The following is an 18,024-nucleotide window of genomic DNA, read 5'->3' on the forward strand; positions in this document are numbered from 1 at the left end:
ATATGCATGCGCATGCACATACACACATGCATACAATGTACAAATAAATAAAAAAAATTGTTATTTTAAATTCGAAAATTATAATCGTATTACATTCACAACTTCGCAAAGTCAAGCTGGACAAGGTTTTGGTCTAGATGTTGAAGCAGCACGGGGGCTTGATGATTACCTTCACTGGCAAATGTGACTCCGACTTGGACCAGACCGTGGCACCTTAGCACGGCGCGAGGGAAGACCGCGTGGCGATCCCTGACCGGGAGATACCGCGGTCCCCCGTTCAGCGCAAAGGGCGACCACCGGGGGGGGGGGTTTAGTGGGTAGGAATCCCACATACCCCTGTCTTCCTCCCAGAGGCAGGGCATCTTGAATACCGGAAGATTTCCCCCACCGAAACAAAAAAAAAGACCATGGTGAACCTGGCCACTGAATGTCCCGTATTAGAACTTCAGTCTGTCTTTAAGACGGAATCGGGTAAAAGTATGGAGGCTATTAACATCGCATCCCTAGTCGGCAAAGAGACCCGCCCTGTGTTCCTGAGGTTTTGCAAGGTAATTATTCAGAGTGCAATACAAAGAAATAAATTTTTAATGTAATCAGGCGTTACCATGCGGAAGTCCATTCTAAGTAAGAAGAGTTAATATTTAGCCACTTCCGCACATGCAGTGGTAGTCGTGCTTCATCGTAGACTATGTGTTTGGCACTAATCGGTGTAACATAACTCCTGAAGATGTCCCTTGGAGGGATGAAACACGTGTTGAGTGGTTTAACGGTGGCAGTTGTGTAATTCGCATTGTTTGCCGCATACGCATTTATCAGCGGGCTGGCGGGCGGTGCACTTTGTTGCACGACTACCACTGCATGTGCGGAAGTGGCTAAATATTGGTCCTTTTCTTACATAGAAATATAACCTATTTACGTAAGCAAGATTGGGTAAGAGTAAATAATCAAGGAAGAAAATTTAATATAATATAAAGACTAAAACTGCAAATCATGACCCTCCCTCAAAGATATCTATGAGGGGATAAACCATAATCGCACACTTGGTGGGCTGGTTGGTGATTGCAGTGTAGTACTATGGTACTCAGAAGATGCTGCTGCCCATCCTCTGAAAACTTGCTAGTGAGCAATGGCAATTCTTTATAATTAATGCACAAAGTGTGAGTTTTATAAGATTGTGTCACGGGAATCGAACCCGTTACCTACGGTTACAAGTCTGAATCCTCTGCCACTGGGTACTACTGATGATATGTACCACACATTCATTGATTAATATTTAATCATCCTGTATAATATCTCCTGTTAATATCATTTAATCCGCGCTAATGTCGTGCTATATAAAATCCAACGTGGTAATTAACTATAAAAAAAACAGTTTAAACCTGTTTTTCAAATTTATATTTATAAATATAGCAACTGTGTTATAATGTATTGCAAAATAAAATATATATTAATAGAATACAGCGCAGGGCGGGCGGCGAAGGGCGGATGAAATATGCACGGGCCATGAAACAGAGACTATGTGACGGGAGCCTCTGAAATATTACCTCAGTGTCATCCACCGTCATATTGTATTGTATTTGTATTGTATTAGTTTGAAATACCAAGATGTGTATTTGTGTAGGTGGTAGGTAGTCAGGTACTCGATATACTACAACCTAAAGTTATTGTCGTGTCGCTGTGAAATAAAAAATAAGACATTTTATAAAGTTTTCACTGTATAAATTGATTCAATGTTTTATTTACATACTTTTAAAATTTCACATTTACCGTACAAATAAATTGGTAATTTTAAAATATGTCATATTAATTTATTTCTAGAATTGAACAGGCCAATTAATCCAGCATTACAAGGTCTGTTAAGACATCCAGTAATATATTAATTAATTACGTGTTAAATAAAAAATTATGAATTTTCATATGTCGGAACTTTGTACTATCGGCCGGCGTCGACAGATGGCGCTAGTTGTTCGTGAACGTATAAAAGGAGCACCGCGCAGTAGAATCGACATTAATAAAGAAGACACGACAACGACAACACGTATATATATTTCATCATCTCAACGCATTAATATTTTCATTTAGAAATATATTTCTAATATTTATTTGGTACGATAAAATATTTTAGTGTACAATTAAACATAAACACCTATTTAAGTTAGATCATAGTTACTGTGAACAGTTATAATAAAACTCTTGTATTGCTCTATCGGTTCTATTTCATCGACACGAAAAACAAAAAGTTAAAATATGCTTCGGTTGTCTTTGAACTGCTTCCTATTCATGTTTACCATAGTTTTTCATTTATATTTAATAAATAAACTGTGATTAATGACTAAAAAGGAGTTCCTATTGTTGCATTAGCTTATAACTAATACAGGCGAGATATAATAAAAATAAATGAAATTATGAGCAAGACGAAGTTTGATATTCAATCTCCATTTCTTTCCTACTTAAGTAGTTCCCGGAGGTGCTATACTCTAGCTCAGAGTTCCCCAAACTTTTTTGTGTCGTAGACCTCTTGCCATGTTTTTCCGTGTTGGGTAGACCCCCTACTTACCTGATATTAATTTCCTGTAAATTCCTAACTGTAGTGAATTTTAGAGTTAAAACTTAAAGTCAAAACACATAGTAATTTATACATTTATTAATTGAATTTAAATTAAAACTACTCAAAATAAAAATTTGTATCTGTTATGTAAAATATACGTTACATTAAATAAACTATAAATAAAATAACATAAGCAATAAGTCAATATTTTTAGTGGGAAGGATGAGTCTGATGCTTTAATAATAAATTATCAACATTTGGCGTCAATTTTGTAAGGGTTAATCTTAAATCTCCTCGGCTAATGATGTCCAGTCCTAAATTTTTTACTTCATAGGTACTTTTATAAATAACGTAAATGTTTTGATATTAAAAGATAGTATGATGTAAGTAAATAGGTACTATCAGTGTATGTGTTGAGATCCACTGTCGTGGACCCCCATTGTCTTTTCATAAACCCCTAAATTTTTTTTCACTGACATAGACCCCTTGCAGGTTGTCATAGACCCCTAGGGGTCGATATAGACCACTTTGGGAATCATTGCTCCAGCTTAAAAAGTTCAACTTAGAGAAAGAGATCACTCTTCGAATATAACTAGGATGGTCATTCGGGAAGCTCCGAAACATCTTCTAGTGCAAAACACCACAATCTCTGAAGACAAAGGTTGACCAATGTTGCAATTACATATACTCGTAGATCCGAGACGTGGTCGCTAACGACTGACCTTTTAAGAATGCTCAAGTTCATAAATATAGCAATGGAGAGGATTATAGTCAAAGTCTCGCTGCAACTTCGAATCAGAATTAAAGATATCCGGAGAAGAATCCAGAAAACTGATGTAGCTCAAAGAATTGCTCCTCTGGATTGACTGACAGCGGGGAAAATTGCTCGTACAGCTAATGGCCGTTCGGACTGAGAGGTTCTTTCAGAATCACGAGCTGGTAGAAGCTGAGTGGGTAGCCCCCCTCCCCCCACTAGATAGACCGACGACATAGTTCAAGTCGCGGCCTTGCAGTGGGCATCTATCGCCTGAAAATAAAAAAGTTTATGAATAAGTGAATTTATGTTTGTATATGTATGTACAATATAGACACAGCGGTAAAGGATTAAGACATACTTGTAAGTCGCGGATTCTATTCCCGAAATACGGTCTGATGTAAATCACACTTTGTGCATTATATATATAGGATTGACACTGCTCACAAACAAGTTTCCAGAGGATGAACAGAAGCGTCCTCTGCGTACCATAATACCACACTGTTATCGCCAACTCGTCTGCCGAGTGGGACGAGTATGGTATATAACCCCCCACCCCACCCCGTTCGGGATCTTTTGTCCTGCATCTGTGCCTTGTAGCATGGTTTGTATGTATGTTTGTATAAGTACTCGCTACTTGCCCATCTTCTATTATTATATTATGGTTGTCTGAAAGAAATTACCTAAGGAATATATATATACTAGTTTGAACAATTGGCATAATAAAGAATAGATTTTGTAATGGTATAGCCCAGTTAATGGTGCACAGTGCGACACAGTCGAAAAAGTGGCGAAGTTGGTGTCAAAAGATCCTCTGAATGGTACCTCCTGTCTTTTGTCACCACGAGATCCATGACGATACGTATATGAAAAGTCCTTCTATCTAAGGCTCTTTAAAATAAATCCTTTGTATTATCTCAGAGTCATAATGTTTTATTAATAAATTTAGTTATATTTCCTTTAAAAAAACTTTTTGTTTGCTACATAAACATATCTTCGGCGACTGAATGGCTGGAAGCGAAGACAATATGCCGAAGCAATCGTTCCTGAAAGCATCCCGTATGCTCGCGGACAGGACAAACATGAGCTCTGCTAAGTGATTAAATTCCGTATGTGCATATTGGAGATGGAATTCTAAATTTAAAATTCTAACCAAACATTCAGTTGAAACGTATCATACTTAAAGAGGATATAGCCTTAAATGTGATCATTGTAATGGATTTTTTAAATATAATTCATTAGCATAAACCTTCGTTGTTTAGCCCATAACAAGATATACGACATTGTCTAAAGATATCTGTGTAAAGATATACAATAATACGATATAATAATCGCCATGCTTGGCAAGCGGGTTGACGGTATTATGGTACGCAAAGAACTACTGCCCATCCTCTGGAAACTTCTTTATGAGAAGTAGTAATCCTGTATCAATCCTATATCCTATATCAATCGAAAATCTCAATACTCTACCGCTGCGCCAATATTATAAACATATATAACATACATATATAAGCATACATCCACTGATTAATTACATTATTGACGTGAACAAACTGTTTATTATTTACACGCACTTAATAGTGACAGGCACGGGATAAATTATAAAAAAAATAAAAACGTTACAAAATCCTTCGTAGGTAATGAGTGTACATATATATAATAAAGTTTCACAAAATATTTTAGACCTACCTTTTCTTGAATTAAAATCTAAAATTGTAAGTATATTGGTAAATAAATCTTTTTATTTAAAAGTAACAACTGTTGGATTTCTAGCCGGATCTTCGAACAAATCTGCGTTCCGAGCTGATGGTAGCTTACTAGATATAGTGCTAAAATAATTAACCATTCAAAAGATGCACTCTAAAGGGATTTCTCTAATCTCTACCGTTCCACTCTGTTTTGTTTCGGGGGACTCTGTTTTGTATTTGATTTCTCTTTCACCTTTCTTTCGTCACAAATTCTTCCTTTCTTTTCCTCACGTTCTTCACAAAATCTTTAATTCCTCACGTTCTGATCTTCTTCCACTCGTCGCCTTTTTATCTTGGACTCCATTTGTTTCCCTTATTTACTATTTATCCTTATAAATTTTAGTAATATATATCAGTGGCTGTGGTCAGGCTATATCACGCGCAGAGTTGATTTGTCACTAGAACCTTACTTTTTGTAGTAGAAACTACAGGCTGGACTAATCAATAGAGAACCTTGGTACGGTATTCTTAAGAAGCTGGATGCAGGATATACAATGGACGTTCAACTGCTAAAATATATAGAAAACTAGCTGATCCCGCAAACTTTGTTTTGCAAAAAAAGTTAAAGTTTTTAATTAACAAATGTAAGATAAGGGTTGATCGTAGAGGGGTGAAAATTTATGTTTGTATGTATTTTTGTATGTTGTATCATAATAAAATAAAAACCAAAAAAGTCTAAAAAAATTAAAAATAAAATTTAGGGGTGGACCACCCTTGTCACTTAGGGGTATGGAAAATAGATAGCAGCCGATTCTCAGACATACTGAATACGCATGTAAAATTTGGTAAAAATCGGTCAAGCCGTTTTAGAGGAGTTCAAGTTCGAACACCGTGACACGAGAATTTTATATATTTTATTAGATATTAAAGTTAACTTGTATTACATACATTTTTCCACCTATATAATGGTATCGATTTATACAGGTATAAAGGAATATGAAATATATTATGACTTTGCTTAGGCTATATGCTATGCTATCGTATATAAACGCGATGGTAACTTAGTTTTAACTTATCTGAGCTTTTAGAGGCTTATACACGTAGCTTAATATAAGTTAGATTTGAAAATAAAACTTAATTTTTCTGTCTCGGGTTTTTGTTTTTTTTACACCTTCTCACGTCTAACGTTAACTGGCAGACACTTTTCAAAATAAAGAATTAATAATTTTCCGGCTTGATTTTTTTATAATATTATTTATACTATTTCTTTTTTTCTTCTAATCTCACTGGTTCTAGGCTTTTCTCTAATTTATATTATTAATTATAAATTGTTCATATATAACAATGAATGATTTATTTATTTAGTTTATTTAGTTTAGTTATAAATAAATATTAGGGAGACCGGAAAGTAATGTCGCTTTCTTAAGTTAAATTCACACGGCTACACTATTAACAAGTTTTTATTTCCAATCAACAAAATTCGTTATCGACAACCTTTTGCCATCTAGTATACAAATTAATGCCGGAGCGGTAAAAATCAATCAGATTTTTTGTAAAATATATCGACAGAAACAACATTACCTTCCGGTCCCACTAATATATGTTTAAACGTGATAGCTTTGAAATAAATAACTTGAAATTATGTGATAAGAATAAAAGTGATGATAAAAAAATCAGACTCCATTTGTTATAAAGTATGTTAATATTTTTTAAACAGATCAAAGACGCACTTGGAACGCATCTTGCTTTGTTTTAAGTTAAACTGCACCATGATAGAGAGGACCTTTTTGATTATAGTTTCATCATCATAAGTGGTCACTGTCACAATTTTAAGAAAATAAAGTAATAGTCAAAGTAATTACATAGAAACACGTTCAACAAACTTAATGTCGAAAAAGAACGAGTCAATTTTGTTCTGAGACTCTGCCTACCCAGTTTTTCATTCACTCCAATCTAAACGCCGACCGCGAGGCTGAAATATGCCATTACCGTATCCGCGGCGCAACAAATGAGATGTCCGTAGTATAGATTGACGCCCCGTACCCGCCCCCCCATTACCTTAGCGCTGCGGGCCTAATAAAAACATGGAAAACTACCGAAGATATAAACATATTGGATGCGGTAATATTTAATTATACAGGGTGTTGTACGAAAAGCGAGTATGCTTTACAACTTCATTACTTGCTTGCAGAGTCAGGTAATGCGTACGCACACAAGGCCTTCATTACACAGTCTACATAGTGTAAAACATCACCATGTATTATTATATTATTAGGATATGATTAAACACAATCAAACATTAGGTAAAAAATTTGTACTTTTAGTTTTTCATGAGAACCTATTACAGTATCCGGCGATAAATATTGCACATCGCTTTGGAAAGAAACATTCGGCTAATTTCGGCTTCGTATAGCGTTATCTCTGTCACACGAAATACAACGACCGACAAAAAGTCACATAGGTAGTGTGGGAGAGAGATAGTGCTCTACGAATCCGAAATTAGCCGATTGTCTCTTTCCAAAGATCGATGTGCAATATTTATCACCAGGTACTTCAGGAAGTGTTAGTATTATATATAAACTAACGGATCCCGCAAACGTTGCTTTGCAAAAAAAAATTAAGGTTTTAATTAACAAATAAAAAACAGGGGTTGCTTGTAGAGGGGTGAAAATTTAGAGTTGCATGTATTTTTATATACTGTATCATAAAATAATAGAAACAAAAAAATTGGGTATGGAAAATAGATAATAGCCGATTCTCAGACCTACTGAATACGCATATAAAATTTGGTAAAAATCGGTCAAGCCGTTACGGAGGAGAACGGTAACTAACATTGTGACATGGAAATTAAATCAATAAATCATAATCATAATCACCTAATATCAATATATCAATATATCAATAAATAATATTTGTATAGTAATTTAAAATATTTACGTAACTATATGAGCGTAGTTTGTGTAAGACACATCCATTTGTTATACATCTTTGTAGTTATTTCGTTCGAGGGAGGTGAATATGAAGAGGACGAGAATAAAATATGTAATATCCATATTGGCTACCTACCCGGAACCCATACCGCCATATTGGGCAGAAGCACATTTTCTTCCGATATTTTGGATAATCGAACAAAAACATGAATTAACAAGACCTAGTATACATAATTCTTGAAACATACTAATAGAGCGTATCATCTTATCACGTTGGACACGTGATCCAGATGTTCACGGATCTCTCGTGCATCTGTAACCCAGAAGTGGACTAAACCAATGTGCGTCTTATCACCGGCTGTTCTGTTTGGAAGTCTCCGCTCTTATTGCGACTTAGAGATCGTAGTAAAAATAGAAATATATAACATAGCCTTTCTAATGGAACACGACCAACTGCGCCAACTGGTTCAGATTTTTGCAGAAAGGTAGTGCACTATGCTATATAAAACATGACTCGTGGGAGGAGGAGTTGGATAAGACTCTAAGGTAAGTAAATTAAATAAAGTAACTTATATTGAAAGTAATAAATTGAAAAATGATACCAAAATTTACCTATTTTTCAAACTGTGGCCCTAGAGCGAAGGTGAGAGAAGGAAGGTGATGATATGTAAGCAATGGAGAGATTTTGTGAAGAATAAAATGACATTAGTTTGTGAAGAATAAGAAATAAAAAAATTATCTGAAGAAATTATATACCTGAATATATAACGTCCCTGCACTATATACGGCATGGATATATAAAAGTCCTTTAAAACAGACGACATAAAAAAATAAACTTAACATTCCATGGATTTGTACCTGGTCATCGAAATTGTGTATTTAAGATTGCCCCCGGAATAGATTCCACGACCTATGATTATAAATCTCATTTCTCATTTTTATAGTATTAAAAGATTTTTTTTATGTAGACAAGGGTACCTATCATATTATTTAATGTCAGTACTAAAAATATAATAACAAAGTTACGTAATATACATTTGTACGGAGATCAATAGAATTTCATTGGTCTTCACATGATATTACTTTTCTCTATCTACCTCTCAAATACAAATCTATAGGCAATGTAATAAATATATACATCGAAAATAAAACTCCCCAAAATGGCATCATCAAAAACTTCACACGTTTGGTCTATTTCATATCCTCATATAACTGGCAATAGACAGTTTGATAGCAAACTATTATTTTTGATAGCGTCCTTATATAAATCCAGTTTATTCGAAGGAAATTTTTAGTATATATGTATTTTACTACTTAATATATACAATGATTAAGTTTTAGCCCATAGTCTTAGGAGATAAACCATAATCGCTAAGTTTGATAGGCAAGTGGGCGATTAGTGAGGTATTGCGATACGTAGAGAACAGCTAAATCTCTTCTGGAAACTTATTTGTGAACAGAGGCACTCCTATGTAATTAATGCACTAAGTGTGAATTATATTAGATCGTATCACGGGAATATATCCCAGACCTATTATCTCAAGTATCAGTGCTCTTCCACTGGGCTACCACAGCTTGTATCAATTTTTAAGAAATTTAAATACATAACATTAGATAGATATTAACAAAATATATGTTTATGCTACAATAATAAATTTTTAATATTCTACGAATTTACAATGCGGTAACACTGAGATACAATACCCGACGATAAATATTGCACATCGACCTTTGGAAAAAGACAATCGGCTAATTTCGGCTTCGTAGAGCGTTATTTCTGTCGCACGAAATACAACGACTGATAAAACGTCACATAGGTAATGTAGGATAGAGATAGTGCTCTACGAGGCTGAAATTAGCCGATTGTCTCTTTCCAAAAGTCGATGTGCAATACTTATCGCCGGGTACTGATTTGATTGATTATACTTGTAAAAGTTTTAAAGTGGTTGAAGTATAGCTTACATGCTGTTAATTAATGTATGGTACACCCTGTATAAAAGTCAATGGTTTCAGAAGTAATAAATAACTTAATGATAATACAGTAATAAAATGTGTTTAAAAATTCGGATTGGAATATATTAAAAATATATTGTTTACTATATGTCTGTACAACTGTACTGCTAGAAGTTATTGGCTCATCGCATTATAAATTCTAAAAAAAATGTTATATTTTTCAGAGTGATCTCTTTATATATGGTGACTGGAAATTTATGTAAAATCTTTGAAGGTTTTTGCTGAAAAATGAACTATATTGTCACCTTGTTTAATTTTTTTACACCTTTTTTAACAGATGTGTTATTGTAGAGTTTCTTCCTGCTTCTTCTTCACAACTATTACACCTTGCGAAGCAGAGTAGAGTTAAAAAAAGAACAAAATAATTGACTATCAATAATAGTTCTGTTAGGTTCCAAAGTTAAATAAAATAATTTTATCTTTATATATAAACATTTACGATTTTTAATTAACTTAATCAAGTTGTTTACTTGTGAAGTATCTATATAAAAATGTGTATAGTTTAATTTATATTAGTTTTATTTTAATTCTCTATCTCTCGAAATTCAAAAACCTAATTTTTCTTTCTAAGAAAATAATATCGTTATTCAAACTTAGGTAATATAAAACAATTGTAAGCTATAAAGTCGACATTTGCATATCATATGACATCGGATCACCTTTAAAAACATCGTATGGATAGTATTTGCATGTATACAAGTATATACCGTATCCTCGGCACAGACAAACAAGCAGTTGTTCTTGCGGGAGTAATACAGGAAGAGGGTTCCGTATACAGTCTCTTATGTTCAACCAACTGGATTTACTGCGATTTAGGAGTTATTAACTATGGATGTGGTATAATAACATATTATAAATACTTTTAAATATACATTTACATATATATTGCTTGTTTCACTTTGATTTACTTGAATGAAAATTAAGACAAATTCACTTTAAATTGTTTTAAGGAGATTTAACTACTTTTCATCATCTTTTAACTTTATATAGTTCAAGTGACAGTGTATGTTGGCTGGTATCTTCAGGTTTTGGAGTGTCCACTCACGAAGTGGACGGCGGTGGTTGCAGGCATGTGGTGGCCGGTTCATGTAAACAAATATTTTAGAGGATCCTATTCTTCGTTTCAGATATAGGACCATTTTATGGAGGAGGTTTATATCCAGCAAAGGATGTTTTACGACTGAAATGATGACGACAATGATAAGTTTATCTATACTCGCAACAAGAGAGTATTGTAGTCGGAGCCCCATATTGGAAAATTATGGCAAAGGCTTACAGGATGTAAGATTTGTTAAAATTAAATATACATTTTGCTATGTAATTCAACTTTATACAAGGACTCGTGAAATAAATTTAAAATGATTAGTCAAAATTATAAAATGTATATGAAAAAGTTCTGTGGCTAAATTCCAATATACCGCATCCATTTAAATCCGCTTCGTGCATCGGTGTCGTTTCCGCGGCACATAGCCGAGAGCGCCATAACTCGAGGTACATTCGGGAGTTATGCAGATTCGCGTCGTATTTATTGGCAAACTTCAGCAGATAGGAGGCGACGCGGGGAATCTGATTCCGCCCGCGATAACCCGCCGATTTATTGCCGATATACTTGTGTGGCGTGACGCGATGCGACGCGGCATGACGTGGCACGACGCGGCACTACCTGGCAAGATGTGGCAAGACGTGGCAATATATGGCACGACGTGGCAAGACGTGGCACAACGGTGCATTTGGCAGAACGATGTTCGCCACCTTTGCCTCGTTGTATATATTTAAAAAAAAAATATTTTTTTGATGACATAATTCATACAGCGTCATTGATAATAGTTGTAAAAGGTTTAAAAACGTGAAAGTGTACCTCAATTACCAACAAAAAGCTTTAAAGGTTTTATACATCATACCAAACATCCTGTATAAAGCGATGTCAATGACTTAGGGAAGTACAAAGTCTACAGCGACAGATATTAAACTATAATTAATTTTAATACGCAACCATCTGAATTAAAAAAAAAAAAAACCTTTTTCTCTGTTTATTATCATTCGTTATACAGTATTTCTAAAAACATTCTTTTGATTGGATATACCATATATTAATTCACAATAAACGAACTGTATTTTTATCCCTTTAATGATTTTAAATCTATTAGCAATCAGCCTGTATACTGCACTCATGTGTGTGTTATTATAAATATAGGTCGTGTGTTCTTTTTTTGAACATGCGCGAAATTTTTTTTTGTAGTTGCCATACACCACTATATTTAAACGACAGTGGTCATATACTACCTTATTTACAGTTTTTTTTCTTTCTCAATTTCCTACTATTTCAAATTACTTAACTCTATCTCTTATTATTGTTTTACGTGGATCATAATTTTAATGTCATAATTATTCGTACCTATCTATTACTCTAATATATTGCATTTATTATGATAGTATAGGTAATTGTTTTATTTATTTATATCTAATTGAATTACATCTAATTGATTTAAAGCCTGTTTTATATTTAAAATTAACATTATCTTTGTTTATTATATACTAATTTCATATCTATTTATATTAACTAACTTTTCTCTTTAAATATATGCCATGATACATCGTGCTATAGTTCCTGACCAGAACATTTTTTATTACCTGCTCTGTGAAAGCTAGAAGGAGACTTCTGAATTGCTCCTCTCAAAAATATCAACATTGTTTATAAACTTGCGTATATTGGAACAATAAAACGAAAATCTATGTCAAATCAAACATCACGTATTAATGCAACTTAATTAGTTTCAACAATAGATTATTACTCATTCCGAATGTAGATAGAAGATGATCTTGTTTCAACTGTCCAAAATTTTCCAAGTCGAACTGATCACCTCCGTAAAGTCGTCAGACTGTGTACGGAGGCAGAGGAGGGAATTTATGTCCAGAAATGAATGTCGTACGACTGATGATAATGTGGTTTATATACCAAGATCTACATAAAGAGTAAGTAAGGCTTTATTAGTCATTTGTCGTTCAGAAATACGTCTAAGAACGTCATCTGTTGTTTCGTTGCATCAACACTTGCATATGAACCTGTCTCTTTGTCATATACTCTTCTAAATTCAGAATGTGTTTAGTATATCAGAAGCTAATTAAAATTTGGATGCCATTATCTAGGAGCATCATTTGTGTATGATTCTGTCTATCACATACGTCAACATGATAGGCGGATTGAGGATCGCAGTGGGGTGTTATGGTATGCAGAGGACGCTGCTGTCAATCCTCTGGAAACATGTTTGTGAACAGTAGCAATCCTATATAACTACACGAAATATGAATTATTTAAGATGGTATCCAGGGAATCGAGCTACGGTCAGTCCTTTGTACATAGCGTGCCTGGAAGAGAACGAAGAATCAAAAATCGCATGCAGCTGATAAAGAAGTAAGGCGGTTGTAAAAAGACAATCATATTTTATTTATGCAATAAACTCGAGAAATGAAGTCAACACAGAGCAATGGACGATACATGAGAAGTGCCGACGAGAAAAAGAGGCAATACATAAACTACCAGCTCTTTATCGCCCTGCTCCGGCTGCCGCGACCTCAACTGCTCCTGGTGACATCTATTCACATTAGGAGTTACGAATAGTCCTTAGTGCAGAGCGTGCCTGGAAGGGGATGAGACTACAGCTCTTGTACTACTTCGATGTACGGGTGTAGCACCCTACAGGGCTACCTATCTCGGATCACTCGAGGCCTCTCCGAGATCGGCGACAACATCAAGGGTGTGCTGAGATTTCTCGATGAGTTGGGTTGGCTTGATTAAGACCAACTACCACGCAAAATTAACGCAGTGTCGCTTGATTGTGGAAACCATCCAGCTGAGACAAGATAAGACCAGGGAATCTAACCCATGACTTGTCATCAGTCTTATTCCGTTGAACAAGGCAGGACCTTTCCCTATTCGCAGCAATTATAAAGAAACATCACTGTACATATACCGACATTACAATGTATGTCGTTGTTTACCAGTTTTCATGGAAAATAGTGAAGGGGAGAGGGGTAGAGAGGCAGAGAGGGAGGAGTACCAAACGTTCCGGAATATCTCTTATCAGTAGCAGAAGAGTTACACCGGCGCCCGCTCGCGTTCTGTATTCAAAAGGTGTTGGCGGCAGTCAACGACGGCATGGATGTTTAAGTGGGCATTTAATATTTTAATTGAGCGATATTCGCGCAAGTCGCGCTTTCCAGGGCTGCTCAACTATGATTAACTTTATAAAATGATTTAATCTATATGATAAATAATTCAATGGATTAAATTTTCAAAATTCGTTCATCTCTATCTAATATATAGATACGAAAAAAGTACAGGGTATTTTTCTACAGGCGTAAAATCTTTTCAGGAGTGAATTTATAGCTCATTTGTCAACAAAAAGCTTTAAAGCTCTGACCTATCTCCAATCACCATGTATTCAGAGTGAATATGTTTCACTTTGAAATGTGTTACATTAATTTATTTATTTGTAGTGAAATGCAACAGGTCAATACCTTCATCATAAATAATATATTTGCATTTTTAGAGCGCTATTTCTTACTGCTATATATGCATAGTTCGTATACGATTGTATATATGCTACTATTAATAATTCAATGTAGATGGATTAATATGTTAAAAGGAATGCTTTCTTTATTCATCTCTTTCACGTAAGACTATTTAACGTGGCCTCTAAGGTTCTCTCTTTAAAGCCTCTATGGTCACTCTCTGTCAGGAGGTCGTCCGCGACGTCGAGGAGTCATCGATATCACAAGGGTGGTTTGAGCTATACCATCAAAAAGGCTGAGAATAATTTGGCCGTAACAATGAATATCATCTCTCTGACTTAATTCACACTTGGAGTTGCCTTCCAAATGTTTGAAATATAGATACTTCGGTCTTTGTGTAAAGTTAATTCATGCTGATCAGCTAAACATTCATCAGCTGTAAGTACAATATAGAATAAAAATTAAGAAAAAAGAAGGAGAAGAAAATATGGACGGTTAAAAAAAATATACATAGAATACTTTGGTCATGTTATAGGAAAATAAGGTTATGTGAACAGCTCAATAGCCAGAGATTCCGATGAACATATCGAGTCTAGGAGAAGAATAGAAAAAGCGGAGAAACACCCGCAACTGTGAGAGGAATTGAAAACCATTAAATCACCATAACTGGCTATAAAGAAAAACAAGGTTTTTACAAAAGTCAAGCATTATCTCAAGGTAAATACGTAATATTTATATCTAAAATGGAATAATAAAACTTTACTATGTAGAATTAATATGTAAGAAGGTATGATAAACGTATGTTCGTTGTTGAAAATTATCGTGATTATTATACGGGCCGTAGTTTTTATCGGCTTGGTCACCCCTGGCCGCAGTACGCTGCAGTATCTGGATCACGTAGCGCGAGCAGTTCGCGTCCCGCATATTCGCCGTCTTAAAACCTTATCGTTTGGCGGGAGTAATTGCTTGGAACAGAGAAAGCGCCGTTACATGCCTCTTATCTCACCTCACTAATTGAGACGCAGCGCCACTACCGGTGCTCTGCGAAATTAAATATAATTCTTATTTTAAAAATATTTCATAATTGGAATGTCGTAATATAAAACAATGTGAAATTTTCTTGAGACTGATGATTTGAATTTAAAAAAAGAACATTATTAATTAGGCGCAAATTACCGCAAAAACGAAGCAGAAATAAAAGAAATCTCATTTGAATATTTCATAATTGGAATGTCATAATACATAAGATCAGAATCGGATTTGAATTTCGAAGAAAGGTGATGCCGTGGTTCATTATATAAATGTTATACATACTGTCTGATAATTTGAACTTGAAAAAAAAATCGTATGCATTTTATATCTCCAGTTAAAGCGCATATGACCGCAAACACGCTGCGGAAAAAAATATTTCTTTAGTATATTTTATAATTGGAATGTCATAATATATAAGAATTTGAAAATTTAAAGACTGAGGATTCGAATTTCGAAAAAAGAACTTGCTTTGATTCATAATTGAAATGTTATACATTCTGCCTGATAATTTTAATTAAAAAGAGAATATCATAATATGCTTTATCTTCAGTTAAGGCGCAAATTACCGCAAACACGCTGCGGAAAAAAATAGTGTTACCTTTGAATAATTTATAATTGGAATGTCATGATACATAAGAATTTGAAATTTTTTAAAAACCAAGGATTCGAATTTCGAAAAAATATCATGATATAGTTCATAATTTAAATGTTTTACACTCTGCCTGTTTATTTAAGTTTAAAAAAAGAATATCTTTATATGCTTTTTATATCTCCAATTTAGGCACAAATTGCCGCAAGAATTCTGCGGAAAAAAACAGTGTCCTCTTTTGAACATATCATAATTGGAATGTCATGATACAGAAGAATTTGATATTTAAAAAAAAAACTGGATTTGAAAAAGATCATGCTGCTTGTTTATTTAAGTTTAAAAAAGAATATCGTTATATGCTTTTTATATCTCCAGTTAAAGCGCATATTACTGCAAAATCACTGCGATAAAAAAACGTTTCTTTTGTATATTTTATAATTGGAGTGTCATAATATATACGAATTTGAAAACTTTTAAAGACTGAGGATTCGAATTTCGAAAAAAGATCATGATATGGTTCATAATTTATATGTTATACATTCTTCCTGATAATTTGAATTTAAAAAAGAACATCGATGTATGCATTTTATACCTCAGAAAAAAAATTGTTTCCTTCGAATATTTTATAGTTGGAATTTCAAACATTCTTTTAATAATTTAAATAACTATTTATTCGTTAATATCTATTTGTGTGTGTAAAGTTTGATTGTGTGTCTGTTTAAGTTGATACAGTTGCACACAATTTATTATCCAATTCTTTCAGACTAATTTTTCTTCAAAATTATTTAATTAAAACGCATTACATTTGTACATATGACAACCAAACTATCAAAATCGTATGCTTTTAATATGAAACAATACACGAAATCTGTACGTTTGTATAAGTTTCAAATTTAAACACGCCCTTCAGTTGTATTACAGTGAATAAAAAAACTTCATTATAACTTTTAAAAAGGTACGAATAAAAGATAAAATAATAAGCAAAAAACTGGCGAAGTTCGCTCCCCGAAGGGCGCTATCGGGGGCAATATCTAGTTTATAGTTAGGAAACAGCCCCCCCGGGGACTTTGTAAGTAGCCAATGATTATTTTGTACTCGGGGGGTCTACTCTGAACGCGTGCGACATTTTAAATATAATTTATCACCGTTTTCGAAATATACAACACGGTTAATTTGTTTGTAAAATATAAATTCTTTATTTATTCTTTCAAATCATTTTCATTTCCTTTAAAGTGACCCCCGTGCAATAAAACACACTTTTACCAACGCTTCTGCCTGCGCTCTAAACAGCCAGAACAGTCTTTTTCCGGTATAGCCTTCAAGATCTTCTTCGATTCAGTTTTTATCATCTCAATCATGTCACAACGGCATCTCTGTATTGACCTTTTAAATTTCCTGAACATCTAGAAGTCACACGGAGCACGGAGAGTCTTGTTTTTTACGCTTTATAAAAAAAAATTAGCGATTTTAGCATCAATCGAGACTTCATATGCTTGAGACATAAAAACTCTTTTTCAAAATTGTTTGGATTAAACAAGATTATGTTCAAATTTTTGTTAAAAACAGACTCTTAGCAAATGTTATAAACAGTCCTACCAACTTGGGAAAAAAATACTCACATTTCTAATGCCCAAGAGATTTTATTAACAAATACGCCTTACTATTTGATCAAAGTATTAAATGTATATGTTGTCAATAATGAGAACGCTCTATCTAGGGCTATCTCTTCATTACTAATTTGATCTCGTAAAAAATCACCAGCACATGGTCCATGCATCCATCCGATAAGCTACTGTCAGTTTACCAATAAAGCCTCCGAGTGAGTAACAGTGGCGCTATGCTAGATTTTAAATTTCGAACACCTTAAAATATATATATACCACAAAAAATACGTTTAAAATTAATAACCGTTATATGAAAAATCATACGTGTATTTGGCTCAGAATAGATAGATAAAT

At 34.1% G+C, this 18,024-nt stretch overlaps 1 protein-coding gene across 1 annotated transcript in view; it reads left to right on the forward strand.

Annotated features, from left to right (window-relative positions):
* The first annotated feature begins 407 nt into the window (after positions 1 to 407).
* Positions 408 to 18,024, forward strand: part of LOC137931219 (uncharacterized) — an 82,338-nt gene continuing 64,721 nt past the window's right edge. The window contains exon 1 of the mRNA XM_068774629.1: positions 408 to 548. Within this exon, the coding sequence (XP_068630730.1) occupies positions 408 to 548 (141 nt within the window). The remainder of the gene's footprint in view (positions 549 to 18,024) is intronic.

This window comes from Battus philenor, unplaced genomic scaffold, assembly GCF_028537555.1.
Source record: "Battus philenor isolate CCGP_79_NKW_IND1 unplaced genomic scaffold, ilBatPhil1.0.hap1 SCAF_7, whole genome shotgun sequence".
NCBI classification, from domain to species: Eukaryota; Metazoa; Arthropoda; class Insecta; order Lepidoptera; family Papilionidae; genus Battus; species Battus philenor.